The 15,087-nt window shown below is 34.1% G+C and overlaps 1 protein-coding gene across 1 annotated transcript in view; it reads right to left on the reverse strand.

The window, feature by feature from the left end:
• LOC121409908 (fibropellin-1-like) overlaps nucleotides 1–14,048 on the reverse strand; it is a 30,080-nt gene extending 16,032 nt beyond the window's left edge. Inside the window, exons 1-3 of the mRNA XM_041601692.1 lie at nucleotides 13,662–14,048; nucleotides 1,640–1,803; nucleotides 326–464 (exon numbers count right to left, since the gene is read on the reverse strand). Of these exons, the coding sequence (XP_041457626.1) occupies nucleotides 326–464; nucleotides 1,640–1,803; nucleotides 13,662–13,730 (372 nt within the window). The 5' untranslated portion in view covers nucleotides 13,731–14,048. The remainder of the gene's footprint in view (nucleotides 1–325; nucleotides 465–1,639; nucleotides 1,804–13,661) is intronic.
• Between the last annotated feature and the right edge of the window lie 1,039 nt (nucleotides 14,049–15,087).

Consider the following 15,087-nt stretch of genomic DNA (forward strand, 5'->3'; position numbering starts at 1 on the left):
AGGCAGACAGCAACAAAATTATTGAAATCCATATAATAGGTGGGCATGTGCACCTCCCTCCATCGGCTCAGAAGTAAATAATACTGGTGATGATTTTCAATTGTTTCTATTTTGTTCACAAATTATAGCAAAACATGTTTCATTATTCATTATTCGATTAATGTAATCCAAAATTATCTCTAAGACTTATACACCAAACCCCATTCATTGCTGCCTTTGGATCTAAGCCTATTCTACTTAGTTAAATTTGTTAATACTAATTTTTTACTGAAATGTTAAGATTACAGTCATAATAGAATCACCTATCATCACATTATTGGCTTACCTCCCATTCCCGGACCTTAATCAACATCGGATTGGGAATGTTTCCAGAGAGGATTTCAGGAAATTGGAAGTCGTCCTGGTTGTCAAAGACAGCTCCTGTTCGTAACCGTCCGTAAGGACAATTCGCCATGTCGATATCACTGAAAATAGACATGATATTTTGTCGTTAGTATCTATATATTATAATAAAATATACAGACCTTATTATATGAAATAAAGAAGTAATTATTTGGTCATGTTTGGGAGATTACAGAAAAATTGAAATACATCATAGCTTTGAAGACGTTTCACCTGACGTTTGCAGTATATTTCTTTATTTGTTTACAACTTACATTCTTAAAAACGATTTTTTTTTCTTCAATTTTTAATTCTAACAGAACATGTCATGTAAAACGGTTTATATTAAATTGTTCAAATTCCAAATATTTTATTCGAAATTGAATTATATTCGGACCTAAATTTCCGCTACAGTAGAAAGCATTTTCCGACTCAATGTCTAATATACATATGGATATATTTTTTAATCATGATTACTAGAAAGCTTATAATATAATACACATGTATATATCACAACCTGAATGTAAATGAACAACTGGGTGTTGTCCATTCCATCTATCTACAGCTAGTTTGAAGCAAGGAGATGAAGGGTGCTATTTTAGGAATGACCATTTATGAGTCTTGAAATAACCAGGAAGCCATGGAAACTGCCTTATATTAGGGGTCGTAAAGTTTTTGCAGAAACCAGACATCTTATCTTTAATCTATAATGAATATATATTTGGACCCCCAGTCATAGCCTGTCTCATATTATACACTATTCATATACTAGATTTCAACTAAGATGACATGGAAATGTTTGGGAATGCATCATGCGGAGCACATGTATTCGACCATTCATATACTATTTATGTTTGAATATGTACTTATGATAGTGTATTTCCACAAAAAAGAATTTCCTTCATCCCATCATTATGATAACTATATTGATTACTCTTTAGCTCCATCGAGTGTCATTTTATGAGTAGGAAAGTACTATTTAGTTATTTTTTCATAGATCTTATCATCATTCGTATTATCAGTATTATTCTCATCTTGATCGATATATTTATTTATATATTCATTTATTTATTATTATCTTAATTTTGTTGTTATACTAAAAGTATTCATATATTTATTATTATTATTACTAATTATTAAAGAGGTATATGTTATCTCTTATGAGTTATAATGTTACGATAGTATATTAATTCTTTATAATCGCTGATTTCTGTATCCTAATTTTATACATTGTGTTTACCCAGAATGCAACACTTACTCTCCTGGGGGACCGAAGCAGAGATCAAAGCTGTTATCACATCTGTCACTGCATGGTCGATCTACATTATCACAGCATTGGCCATCAAACAATCTGCTATTCTCATTCAGGTAAGCCTTCAGTCTAAATGAGACCGTCACTTCACATGATACGTATCCGATGCTCTAATATTCGAGAACAATGGAAATAAAACCAATTGTAAAAGTTAGTTCATATCTCTATATTTTCACTTGAACTAATACCATATAATCCGCAGGAGAGTAATTAGAATATCTCACAATTTTTACATGCATAAACATATGTACACACAGGAAATTGGATGAAAATCCGGTTCGATGGTTTAATCGCATAGGAAAAAACGCACCCATCCCCCAAACAAAGATAATTATCAAGAAACGTTGAAGATCAGTGAATTAAATTTATATTATATACAGTGAATCATTGTACTGAGATCAGAAACTTAAATCAAATACAGGTATGCATTTTTTCTCTTATTAGTAGATGAATAGTTAGTATAAATGAATCGCTAAGTGATGAAGAAAAAGATTCTCTGAAATGGAAGCTTCATTCGTAAAATGCAAGAACATTTGAATTTACTTCAATTTTATCAAACAGTGCAATTTTGTCAATTCGATAAATATTGGACAGTTTTTTTAATGGCGAATTATCACAATCAACTTCAGATCGCAACCAATTAGGACACTTGCGAAAAAAAGTCATTTGTAACGGAAGAAAAATTTAGTGGCGTCTTAAGACGGGTTTGTGCGTTATCGGCGGAGGTCATCTGTCATGAGATCATTTGACATTTACTACAACCACATTGTTTCAAGTGACCCTTTTCATTAAAGAATTGCTCTTAATTTTGCTCGGTCATATTGGCCTATTCATAGAAAAAGATTCTGTCGCGATTCTAAAATTAGCAATATTCTGCACATTATGTGAAAGTTCATACCATATTATATGTAAATTATCTCTTTTTTTTAAGTTTCACAGCAAGCTCTATAAATCCTTTTCATACAGAGGACACAATCTTTCTGATGGAAATTTCATCATCCCTTTCTACATGACTTAAAGCAGTAATAAATGAATAAATAAATAAAATAACCCGTTACTTGTATATAATGGATGAATAGGTCTAATACATTCACGAATTCATCAAGAAAACTCACTGTTGAAAGTAATGGCAATATTCTTTTCAATTGAAGCTTGGCACGGTTACAACAAATTTGTCTGTACCGTTAAATGTTTCTCTTTGTTTACAGTAATCCTTTTGTCTCGGTCGACGAAAAGTTAACATTGAAAACTTCTCAATATGCATTATGTCAATCTCGTGCCAAAAATGACATGCTTTTGAATGCAAGGAAAATTGTTAAAATTGCTCAATTTATTACACTGGGCACAAAAGAAAATTAATATTAAATACTAGAAGGCAGCATATCATGAAGCTAGTGATGTTGGCTTAGATTTGATGATATCGTCACAGTGCCACCGGGTATGGTTGCTCAGTGGTATAGCGCCCGCCTCGTGATCGGTAGGTCATGAGTTCGATCCCCGGCAGAGTCATACCAAAGACTTATAAAAATGAGACGTTTTGCCCTCTTGGTAGGCCCTTAAAATTTATATTGAAGAATGGTAATAATCACATGTTATTGAATGTTTGAATGCAAGGCCCGCTGATAGGGCACTTTTTTACCTGAAGTGGGTACCCTAAGTAAATACATTATTATTACTATCATTTTTATCATCATTGTTATTATTATTAATACCGATCATTGTCTGCAGTAATGCATTTTATGCAATATTCATCTCTTCCCGTATAAGCTGATTATCCCCTTATACTTTCCCTCTTTTCCATGACTCACGAAAGCAACAAACAGTGCAAGTAAACAGCCTTCTTGTTTATCATTTTTCTAATTCAACAGCATGTATAATTTGCACGTCTACATAGTTTCATACAAAAAAAAACAATGAATGTATTATAGTAGATGTGAGAAGTTTGTTTTGACAAAGAAGTAATATACTTTACATTAATTATTCAAATTGTGCCCTTTTACACCGCCTGCATAATTGAATATACGTGAATAAAAAAACAGAATAACACAATCGTCATTTTTCTTTATTTTGCTTTTGAATCGCATAGATAATGAATAGTGTATCATTTCAAACATTAGTAATAAAGGTATTATTTTGAATTTAATAAGATTTTGTTGTAAAAAATGGGGGTGACATGGATACCATTTCTATGATTACAGCTCAAAGATGAATACCCAACCGCTACTTATTAAAATAAAAGAAGAGTGATTTAGCGCCGTGGTACCACTGGGCGATTGACTTCGTTATCTAATCAACAAAACTGGATGAGTAAGATGTTGGCTAATAAGGGTCTAGACCAATCGAATTTCGTCCAAATTACAAACGGAGAGGGACAAACTCCCAAATCATTGTGATTATTAGTCATCCATAAGACTAGATCGGGTGAAAAATGATACAACAGCTTGCGATCAAACAGTGTGGAAAACATGTGGAATGAATATAACACTATATAAAATCTTTAGGTAAGGTAAGGGATCAAATTTTGACACATTATCTCAATCGATTTAGATCATATAGTTTTACATCATCATTTCATAACATAATTAATGAAATAAAATTAATGAAATTGTGATTGACGATTATTCAATATTTCCTATTCGAATTCCGAGTGAGGCATATTTGCATTTTTAAAGATTAGATGCATTTTAATTACACTTCGTTGTATAAAGGAATAAATTCCAAGACATTGATCATGTTAGTGAAAAAAGAGATGATAAAGCGCTCAAAAGAGAAAGAAAAGTGTAAAAATGTGAGTTTAAATTGTGTCATAACGATTAGGAGGCCGATGTTTTTTAATTCACTGCTTTGGAATCATGTTTGCAGTGTTTTATCCTTTGTGATTTTTTTTAGAAATTCCTTTTGTTGATTGATTCATAAGAAACTTATGTGAGTTTGGACTTCTAAAAAGACTCATTTGTTTCTGTCAATTTTCTTTAATGAGGATGTTTAGAAACAGGAACAGATACAAGCTTCTTAAGATTTATTGATTTATTTCTGTTCAACACAAAAACCGATGATTGGGAGTATGGGACTAACTTGAATAAAGACACACATGAACTTGAAATTCAATTGTTATTAATTGGAGAATGAATATGTTTCATATTGGATCTCTGAGTGTCTGAATCTGTCTCTAGGGCATTGCTTGTATTCACGATAGATATATTTGACGTCATCATGAAGCTTTGATCTAGCTTATAAGTGTAGTTTAATTTTCCTGGTAGACGAATGTCAAAATATCTTTATAACAATACTATAGTGGCTTAAATATTTTCTCGAGCCTGTTCCCCTTTTCTGTTAATATGACAGGAGCCCTGTCGTACAATCAACCGAGAATGATGGAGTATTTTTGTAGTAATGTTATTTGTTCGCCATTGTATGTAAAACGTAATACATAAGAATAATTTAAAAAATACACTGTTTTGACACCAACGTACCAATTGAATGAAATACTGAAGCACAAAAACTTATTCTTACCGTTGATAAAATCTAAGAACATCAAACATGTGTTTCACAAATGTAAAATCAAACAATGGTATATAATCGAGGAACGTGTCGAGTTTGTATGTTGATAAATATTAATGCCGTCTTGTTTAAACTTGGCGCCAGTATTTATGTGCGAACCAGTGTCACGAACATGTATCTATAGGGGCTTATTGATAATTGATGTCATATGCTGCATACGGGGAAGTACCCTAATTGATTGGAACTTGACGAGCAAGATATCGGATGTTGTAAATCATGATAATGATCTGATGATTTAATTACTTCTCTTTACGAGGACATTAAACAAAAGCCGTATTTGTCACGTTCATTGCAGTCAAAGGGTATAATCAAAATTTAGGGATAAATTTGAATGTACCAATAAATTTGAAACATCAAAATCAGACTTTAAATATCAGAGCCTTGATTTTCTGACATAGAAATGCGATTCACAATATGTTATCACAAATATTTACAGATTTCACTAGTTGAAATAGAAATAATAAAAATGTACTTTTGATGAAGTAAGAATTACAAATACTCCCATTCAGTTTGGGCAAATTTTACCTGAAATTATGTAGGCCTACTTTCTATCATCTTTCTTAAATATTCATATTCTTTAAAGAATCCTCTGGCTGTGTGATCTTATGATATTGTATTGTTTATTCTCCATCTGATACTTCTCAATTAGTTTTATGAACACTCATTTTTATTTCTTGAAGATATCTTTTTTTTCAAGGGGAGGGCAGTATTGAAACTCAGTTTAAAATAATTACTTTCACTTGTTGTTATAAATATATTGGGGTCCATTGAAATGAAGGCTAACCCACCCCTCCATCCATAAACAGAAAAATAAAGGATTATAAGATGTTTTCCATTTGCCGTTGCTTTATGTTTTCTATGTTTTATATTAATAGCTATCGTAGATTTTCTTCAGTATGCTGTTGTCAAGCTGTACTGTAATTTTTCAAGTAAATAAAATACAATCGGTATGAGTATAGATTAGCTTCCTCTTTGCCCTCTTCCCGTCACTGTATGTTGACAATCTACTCCTTTACCAGACGTGACATTTGGCGTATTGTTTAAAGGCCAAACAAAATCTTTCCCGCAGGGTACAACATGGCTCATCAAATTTTACGCATCCGGGGAAGAAAGTGAACGAATCGGACAATCAAGAAATAAAGAATCAACCACCTGTTTCCTATTTCTTATGCACTTTCAATTCAAGATTTTTTTTTTGGCTGACCTCTTGATTATTTTATAAAGTCAAGTGAAGATCAAGATCAAGATGGCTAAGAAACTTCAGTTTATGTGGCTTTATTTCTTGACACTCTGGGAGATAGCAAACCTTTCGTCAAATTGGTTCTTTTAAGAGCAGAAATATGCAAGGAACGAATGAATTTTCAATGTAAATCCTTCAAAAAGTAATTATTTTTGTGAAATCAGGTGATTGCTTAATAATATATTCCATTAGTTGTCGTTTTGTTCCAGGGGCGTCGATCATGGGGGGACGGGGGGGGGGCGATCGCCCCACCAATGAAAATATTGGGGGGCAAACATATCGTTTTGCCCCCCCCCCCCATAATTCCGCATGTGCAAAAATAAAATAATGAGATTGTAATATTACACAGGAATCAGCAGGCGAGATTGACATTCACAATTTGTTCTTTATTTAAAATCGTGCTCAAAATGCCCGCTTTTCAAATTTGAATATACAAATTTTCATCTCGCGCTTCGCGCTCGCATCATTTCTTAGCAAAACCCATACGTTTCGTTATCAAATAAATGAAATTGTCCCGTTTTTAGATCCAAACCTCAAAAGAATTCCCGCTTCGATTTGCAACAATCTTTTGTTAGACATATACATGTATCTTGTTCCTTATTAAAAACATCCATTAAACTGTCATTTTTTGTCAGATCGAAATGCTTAGAATATCAAGCTTTCAGGTCAGTATATAAATACATTTCAGCTCGCTCTCGGCACTCTCATTATCTGTTAGTGAGATACATGTATATAATTCTCCTCAAGAGTTACTACAAACAGTCCTTACCAGGTACCTTTTTCCTGTTTCAAGGTCAGTATACTAAAAAATTTCAGCTCGCGCTTCGCGCTCGCATATTAATTTGTTGGTGAGATATGTGTCTCTTTCTCATGAGTCATATATATATATATATATATATATATATGTATATATGTATATGTAATATATGTATATATATATATATATATTTATATATGTGTGTGTGTGTGTATGTATATATAGGCCTGTGTGTGTGTGGGTGAGTTTGTTTGTTTTGTGTGATCGAGCGACTTTGGAACGTTGATTTATGATTTTGCCCCCCCCCCATTTGAAAAATGGAGCGACGCTCCTGTTTTGTTCACCCGCTCCAATGTATTAAAGATATAGAAAATTGTACATTATCATATTCACGCTTCTATAGAAACAATCTATAAATTAATGATCCGTGTTTATATTGTATAACATTACATATTAAGCCAGCCTAATTCTTTTGCTGATCAAACCACATTCTATATTGCAGTCATTATATTAAGAGCTTTCCAATTAGAAACCAGCTTTATCTAATCAACTAACTTGACGCAATGTTTATCAATGTCGGTATAGTGTAAGGTTAACTAGATACAAGGAATGTCAATAGATGATGAATGTCCATCTTCAAAAATTTTATCAATTTTATTAACTTATGATTAAACAGAGCAAAACTTACGTTCTTTGAAATAACCCGAAATGAAATGTTTCTTTGATTAAATAAATTTAAGAATGAATTCAAAATGATATGCTATTGTAAGTGTGATGTCTGTCTACATATTAAAATATTGGGCAACACACTGTCCACTGTGTTGAGTAATTTATGTTGGTAAAAACATATATACTCTGGGCAATTATGATCCAATTGAGCAAATTTATTACCCAATTATTAGTTTTTGTTACCAGATTTGGACAGATTTTAACCAATAGTTGTGTGGACAGTATGTTATGTTGCCCAGTGATGGTTAAAAATTGGGTCCTTTTTTCCAAAACTTTTTAAGAGTGTAGCTCGTGGGGACATGTATATATATATATATATATATATATATACATATATATATATATATATATATATTGAACACGAATTTTCACATCAATTTTTAATCGCAATTAAGTTCAAATCAAATCTCATTTCAAATGGTTTTATATAGTAAATGCATGACCATTTTGAGGGGTGTGCAGGTATGTGTGTTGGGGTGGGTGTGTTAGGGTATGGTGAAAAAAATCATCATGGTCACATGCACGTTCAATGCCTTCCTGATAGATTCATATCTCAATCCGAATACTTCCGTATCGATCTAAAAGATACTGCAGCTAATCAGATCACCTATGCAATAACCAGCTATACAGGGCGTCCCACAAAAAACGAAACCGAGATTTATCATTAACTTATCATAATTTTTCACAAATACAATAGACAAATGAAATACCATTGTAAAGCTTAGAATCTCTTCTTTCATCTGATATTACTTAGATTGTTCCTCATTCACGCATGAGTGAGCAAAAACAATGAGAAGAGGGGATACCAAAAAGTCATTTGGCGGGCTGTATTTGGGTTTCAAAAAGAAAACCACATTTTTAAAAAGTTCAATATCTGCTCTTTAATTTGATACCTCAATTACAGAAAATGGTCAAGAAATAACAAAGTTCTGGTTATTTGAAATAAGGCTTGAATTTCAATAATTTCATAAAAAGAAGAGGTTTTACAGGCTAGCGTTCAAACTCACTCGACAATCCGTTTTGTTGACGATCAGCCATGCATTAAGTCTTTTGTTAACCATGCGATAGCTTCTGTGGGAAACTGGTGAAAACACGTTTATTTAATGAAATTCTGGAAATACAAGCATTGTTTCGAGGGAACATAACTTTTTTATTTTTTGACCATTTTTTGTGATCAAGGTATCAAATAAAAGAGCAGATATTGAACTTTTTAGGCATGTGATTTTCTTTTGGAAATTCAGATACCCCCCGCCAAATGAGTTTTGGTATCCTTTCTTCAAATTGTTTTTGCTCACTCATGCGTGGATGAGGAATAATCTAAGTAATATCAGATGAAAGAGGAGATTCTAAGCTGCATTGGTAGGTAATTTGTCTATTGTATTTGTGATTAAGTTATAATAAATCATCGCTTAATCTCGGTTTCGTTTTTTCTGTGACGCACTGTATAGGTGATATTTTCAGATTTTATGCTCGCAAATCATTTGAGTAGATTTCCATTTGGAAATATTATTGAAACGTGACAGAAGTATAGATAGAAGTTAAAAATAACGGACAATTGGCGTATATTCGGGTTGTATGTTACAAAGCATATGTTTTTCTTAGTGAAAATCTATATATGCCCACTCAAACAGGGGGCATTCTCAAAAAGGGGGATAATACCCCCTCTCACGCCCGTGAAAATTATTGTACATAATATTACTAAACAATAGCTTCATGGCTTAAACATGGGCATTTAGTGTGGCTTGAGACAAACTTGTGAAAGAACTAGAAGTTGAATTTTGAAAAGAAATGTGGGTGAGCGACACGATTGAGCACACAAAAAAGCTAAATTAATGGGCATATTGCCCCTTCGGCGGCCGTACGGCGAGTTCACTTTTTAGTACCAGCTACCAAGGAGGATTAAAATCGATGAAGGGGGAATGTGACTGCAGCATTAGAAATAAAAATGATTGATGCCGTTATATGCATGTAGATTTTTAGGCTAATTTATTTTCATTTTGCCTTTTAGAAAGAATGTCGTTCCAAATTATGATCCTAAAAACAATAACAAACCAATATTTACCTTTCGGGGTAAATCAATACAGTGGTAACATAGATTTACGTTTTAGAGCTTAAAACGTGGCACGAAGATCATTCAGATGGAAACAACACTTCACCAGTTAGTCCATTTTATATACGGTAGAATAATCATATCAAACTTTGTACCAGGTGACATCTTGCTACCTGTATAGAACAAGTACTTCTTAAGTATACAATATTTGAATAAAATGCAGTTAAACATTAAAGTATGCCTCAGAGCTTTCAGAGAGGTTTGTGTCTCCTTCGACGCTGCGGGCCGGGACGCTGGTCATCCTCCAGATTTCAAGAACGGCGTCCCACCTAATCAGTGACCCACATCTAATAAATCTAACGTACAGCATTATTAAGAGCATCATTTGGGAGTTTACTCGTGTATTTACCATGTCCATCATCATGTTATAGGGAGGTTAAGCCATAGGCAAACATGAAATGTTCCATCCAAAGTTTAAACAAAATATGGGCTTTTCGGGGGCAGGGGTGGATTAGATTTGGGTACTTTAAGTTAGTGATCCAATTCCTTCTACTGAATAATTGAAAATTATTTTCATATATTTTGAGAAGGGTACTGCTCCCCTTTTATACAGGAATAGATCAACGTGATCATATACTGATTACGAAATTAAATGAATTTCGTACTGCGTGTAATCTGTAAACGAAGAAACTGACAAAGTCTCTCTGTACTGCAACTTCATCCAAGTACATAGGACAATAAAGACCCACGAGTTTTATATTCCCATATATCTCTTTGCTGTTTTACTTGCATGTAAGTGGTAAGTTTGTATCAGAATTCTACTTTACACCGAAATCTGTAACATGAGTATGCTTACATTTTTTTTATTTACCTCAAAGGCATTGTTAGGCATTACAGTGATGAGGCAAAACATCATGATTGAGAATAAGATTACATTACAGCCTTTATTATAACCACATCCGATGATGACGGTGCATGGTGTTTGATTGGATGGACTGACAGGTCTATGACAAACTCAGGGTCAGGTTGAAGATGAGAATAGGAAGGGATACGGCAGGTGGATGGGATTGAAGTCCTGGTGAGATTATACCGTAGAATGAGTGTGTGCGCGTTTTCCAAAGGTGGGATGGTGCGTGCATGTATGTGTGTTAAAGAGAGAGAAAGACAAGCAAACACAAAAAAGAGAAGGAAATCCAATACAACAAATAGACCACCCCAATACACACACACACCCACACACACACAAAAAGAGAAGGACCGTATTTTTAATGATACATGAGTATTTCGCAGAGTTATCCTATTCATCATAGTCGTTTTCACTTTTCTCCAACTAATTCAGGTATTAAATGCAACAAAACTTACAAAGATGACCTTCACAGACCACGTCGGCAGATATAAGGTATTGGTTTGGGTATTCGGTATTAGTTGGAATGGGGTCATAATAGCAAATTAGGGCGTAAAAGCTGAAATAAGAACAAATGGATGGGATTGAAGTCCTGGTGAGATTATACCGTAGAATGAGTGTGTGCGCGTTTGTCAAAGGTGGGATGGTGTGTGCATGTATGTGTGTTAAAGAGAGAGAAAGACAAGCAAACACAAAAAAGAGAAGGAAATCCAATACAACAAATACACCACCCCAACACACACCCACACATAAAAAGAGAAGGACCGTATTTTTAATGATAGGCCTAGCACTTGAGTATTTCGCAGAGTTATCCTATTCATCATAGTCGTTTTCACTTTTCTCCAACTAATTCAGGTATTAAATGCAACAAAACTTACAAAGATGACCTTCACAGACCACGTCGGCAGATATAAGGTATTGGTTTGGGTATTCGGTATTAGTTGGAATGGGGTCATAATAGCAAATTAGGCGTAAAAGCTGAAATAAGAATGAATGAAAATTCCCTTTCATGCTTCGTGCCATTTGGGATGGATTTCAAAGTATAATCTTAGTAACATTTCCCAGGATAAAGTAAGAGAGACAGGCTATCCGGTCAGTTTCCTTTAGCCTCTTGGAGAAGGGTCGCAAGTCAACCACATTTTGAAGGCTAATTCTTGCATCCTGTAAATTGCTCACTGAATTTTATTCGAGAAGATTCAGTGATGATTTTGTTCTGGTCTGATCTGAATTCAATGTACAGACCTAAATGTGAGCATATACATTTGATCGAAACATATTGTGTATTTTAACTTAATAGAATTTTGTTGTCAACTTAATGGTCTTGATACTGGGAATATTTATAGATTTTAAATCGATATTGGCTAAATGACATCGTATAATTAATAAAATTCTAAATAACAATAAAAAACAATGTAAATTAATATAACAATGAAGTGAAGTGAAGAAATCAATAACGCCATGTATAAAAGATGCACAATATAATGCGACAAATTTGATTTTTGATTAGACAACTTAAAATGTTGTAGAATACAGATGAGACTAAAGTCGGTTACAGCATCAAAAATGAGCAAACCAAAACTCTATTGCAGATGACAAGACATCTATTAATATCAGCTATTCTTATCCGTAATGAATTTGTCTATGGAAAAAAAACGTATTCCTTTTTTTTTGGGGGGGGGGGGGGCAAGCGTGAAACAACTTTAGCAAAGATAGTGAGGATCTGTGCATAGCTTCCAAAACAAAAGCTATATCTCACATGGTTCTTGTAACCAAGAACCAAACACTCAAGGGGGTCAGTTCGGAGGATAACTGTCATGCAGATTCAAAGCATCACCATCAATTTCCTCCGGATTTTCCTTGGCCGAATCGGGCTAGGCTCTGGCGCAGTTCCGTTATCAATTAGCCAGAAGTCCTCTATCAATTAAGACACTTGTTAGTTATTCAAACATGCTTTAAAATTACTTAGGATTCCCGACGACCCTGGTCAATACCAGATAATTACTAACGTTCAAGAGCATTTAATTCCTGTAAGCTAACTTGTAAAATGGTTCAATGTTTATTTAAAGGAATTATCTTCTTGGGTTAAGAATACGACGTCATAAACAACATCAAAATCATGATCAATGTATACATTGGAATATGCATTATTATATTCTGTTTTCGAGAATTATGTCACAAAATTTATACCATGACACAATGTTTGTTTCAGGAATCATTATGCAATAATTAAGAAAGCAGTCTGTGGTATTCATATGGCTGTAAAATTTGCTGAGGTATATCTCTGTTTAAAATGATAAGAAATGATAAGAAAATAATGACAATTCTGACGTGTGGTTACAGTACGAATATTGTAGAATACAAATGCCAATTCAAAGAGATGCAGTAAGGACTTTAGGCCTAATGATTGAACCTTTCCGATTGGCCACATTAATGAATGAAATTTCTATATTTATTCATTCTACGTTATCTATTTGCTATATGTGAGATATTTCTTCGTTGGAGTCTCATTACATTTCTATTGAAATGTATCAATTTCCCAATTCATAAAATATAAATGAGCTTTAACCGTAGACCCATCTTTTCGCGAGGTCAGTCTTTTTGTTTCCCTGTTCTATTCAAGAGATGCCTTTGGCATGAGCATGAGAGCACATGCAGTGATATTTTAAGTTGCATAGCTGACTACATAACTTTCTACGAAATTAAAGAAAAGTGTAATTCGATATTTACCATGAAGATGACCAGAAGTGATATCATCCATATTTTCGCCATTTTGATGCTCAACAGAGTTTCATTCATTTATTTTGATGCGCAGACTTCTAGCGTAATGGAGACGTTTAGTCGGATGCTTCTCTGCTCACATCAAATTTATGAGGTTTTCTTCTTCAATTTCGGCAAACTCGTAGAAAACTAATGGTGCCTTTTATCCGCCATGATATCACTTAAAGAGATTGAATAAAAAGATATTTTAAAAAAGCTTATGATATATTTTCAAATCTTTCGTTCCTTTTCCCTGTTATTCTTTCGTGTTCGATAGTTTGCAAGATGTCATGAGATCCGCGGGTGCTGCGGGAGACAGATGATACTTGACGACGTGCGTTGGGCACCCAGTGCGCGTTCGTCTGCTATGATGTAGATGAAGGAAGAAGCGGGTAGATCGAAATCATGCGATTTTTTATTAGATGAAATCCACATTTTAAGATATCGTTGCGAACTACCGTTGGGCCTATTGAAGGAAGTAGCAATAAAGCAACGGATCTGGGCAAGGGGCATGTGCGTGCCATTCGGATGAAAACTCCACTGTACAGAGTCACATGGTCATATGCTGAAGTTTTTAAAGAAACCCACTTTTTTCCTCCCCAAGATATCTAGAAATGTGTGGATGTTATATAGAAGGCGATAGAATATAGAAAGTCAGTCTTTTCACAGAATGTTTGCAGATATGTAAAACGAGCCGTTTTGACGGGAAATGTGTATGAGTTTCAAACAGTGAAGCTCCTTGGTTTGATGGATTGATTTCAATTATTGATAGGTAGTATTTATGAAACTCATCATTAAAAAAACAAGACAAGGTACATATTTATTACAAATACGTGGCAATTACCCTCAGTGGCGTACCGTGGGTCACGGCATTGGGGGGGCACCAGCAAAAATTTTGAGTCACTTAGTGACTCAGTTGTCAGGTATACCTCAGTTGTCAGGTATACTGACCTAATGGAGACATCTTAAGGAAGCACTTATAGTCATTGAAATCACGAATGAAAATACGCATCTCAGCAATCAAATAATGCGAGCGCGAAGCGCGAGCTGAAATTTTTTGATATTCAGACCTAAAAAGGGACATTATAATCGATTTTGTAATCATGATACGTACTTGTCTCGCTTAACAATGCGAGCGCGAAGCGCGAGCCGAAATTTTTGTATATATTGACCCCAAACAGGGAGCTCTTAAGGACTATATTTTAGGAATCCCTTAATAGTATACATATCTCACCAAGAGTGCCAAGCGCTTGCTGATTTTGTTAAAATTACATCTGAAGACATGAAGCACTTTTTGAAGTCATTTTAATCATGATTACTATACGCATCTCACTAATCAAATATTGCGAGTGCGAAGCGCGAGCTGAAAATTTAGATAATTCAGACCTGAAGCGGG

The sequence above is a fragment of the Lytechinus variegatus genome, chromosome 3 (genome assembly GCF_018143015.1).
Source record: "Lytechinus variegatus isolate NC3 chromosome 3, Lvar_3.0, whole genome shotgun sequence".
In the NCBI taxonomy this organism is placed as follows: domain Eukaryota; kingdom Metazoa; phylum Echinodermata; class Echinoidea; order Temnopleuroida; family Toxopneustidae; genus Lytechinus; species Lytechinus variegatus.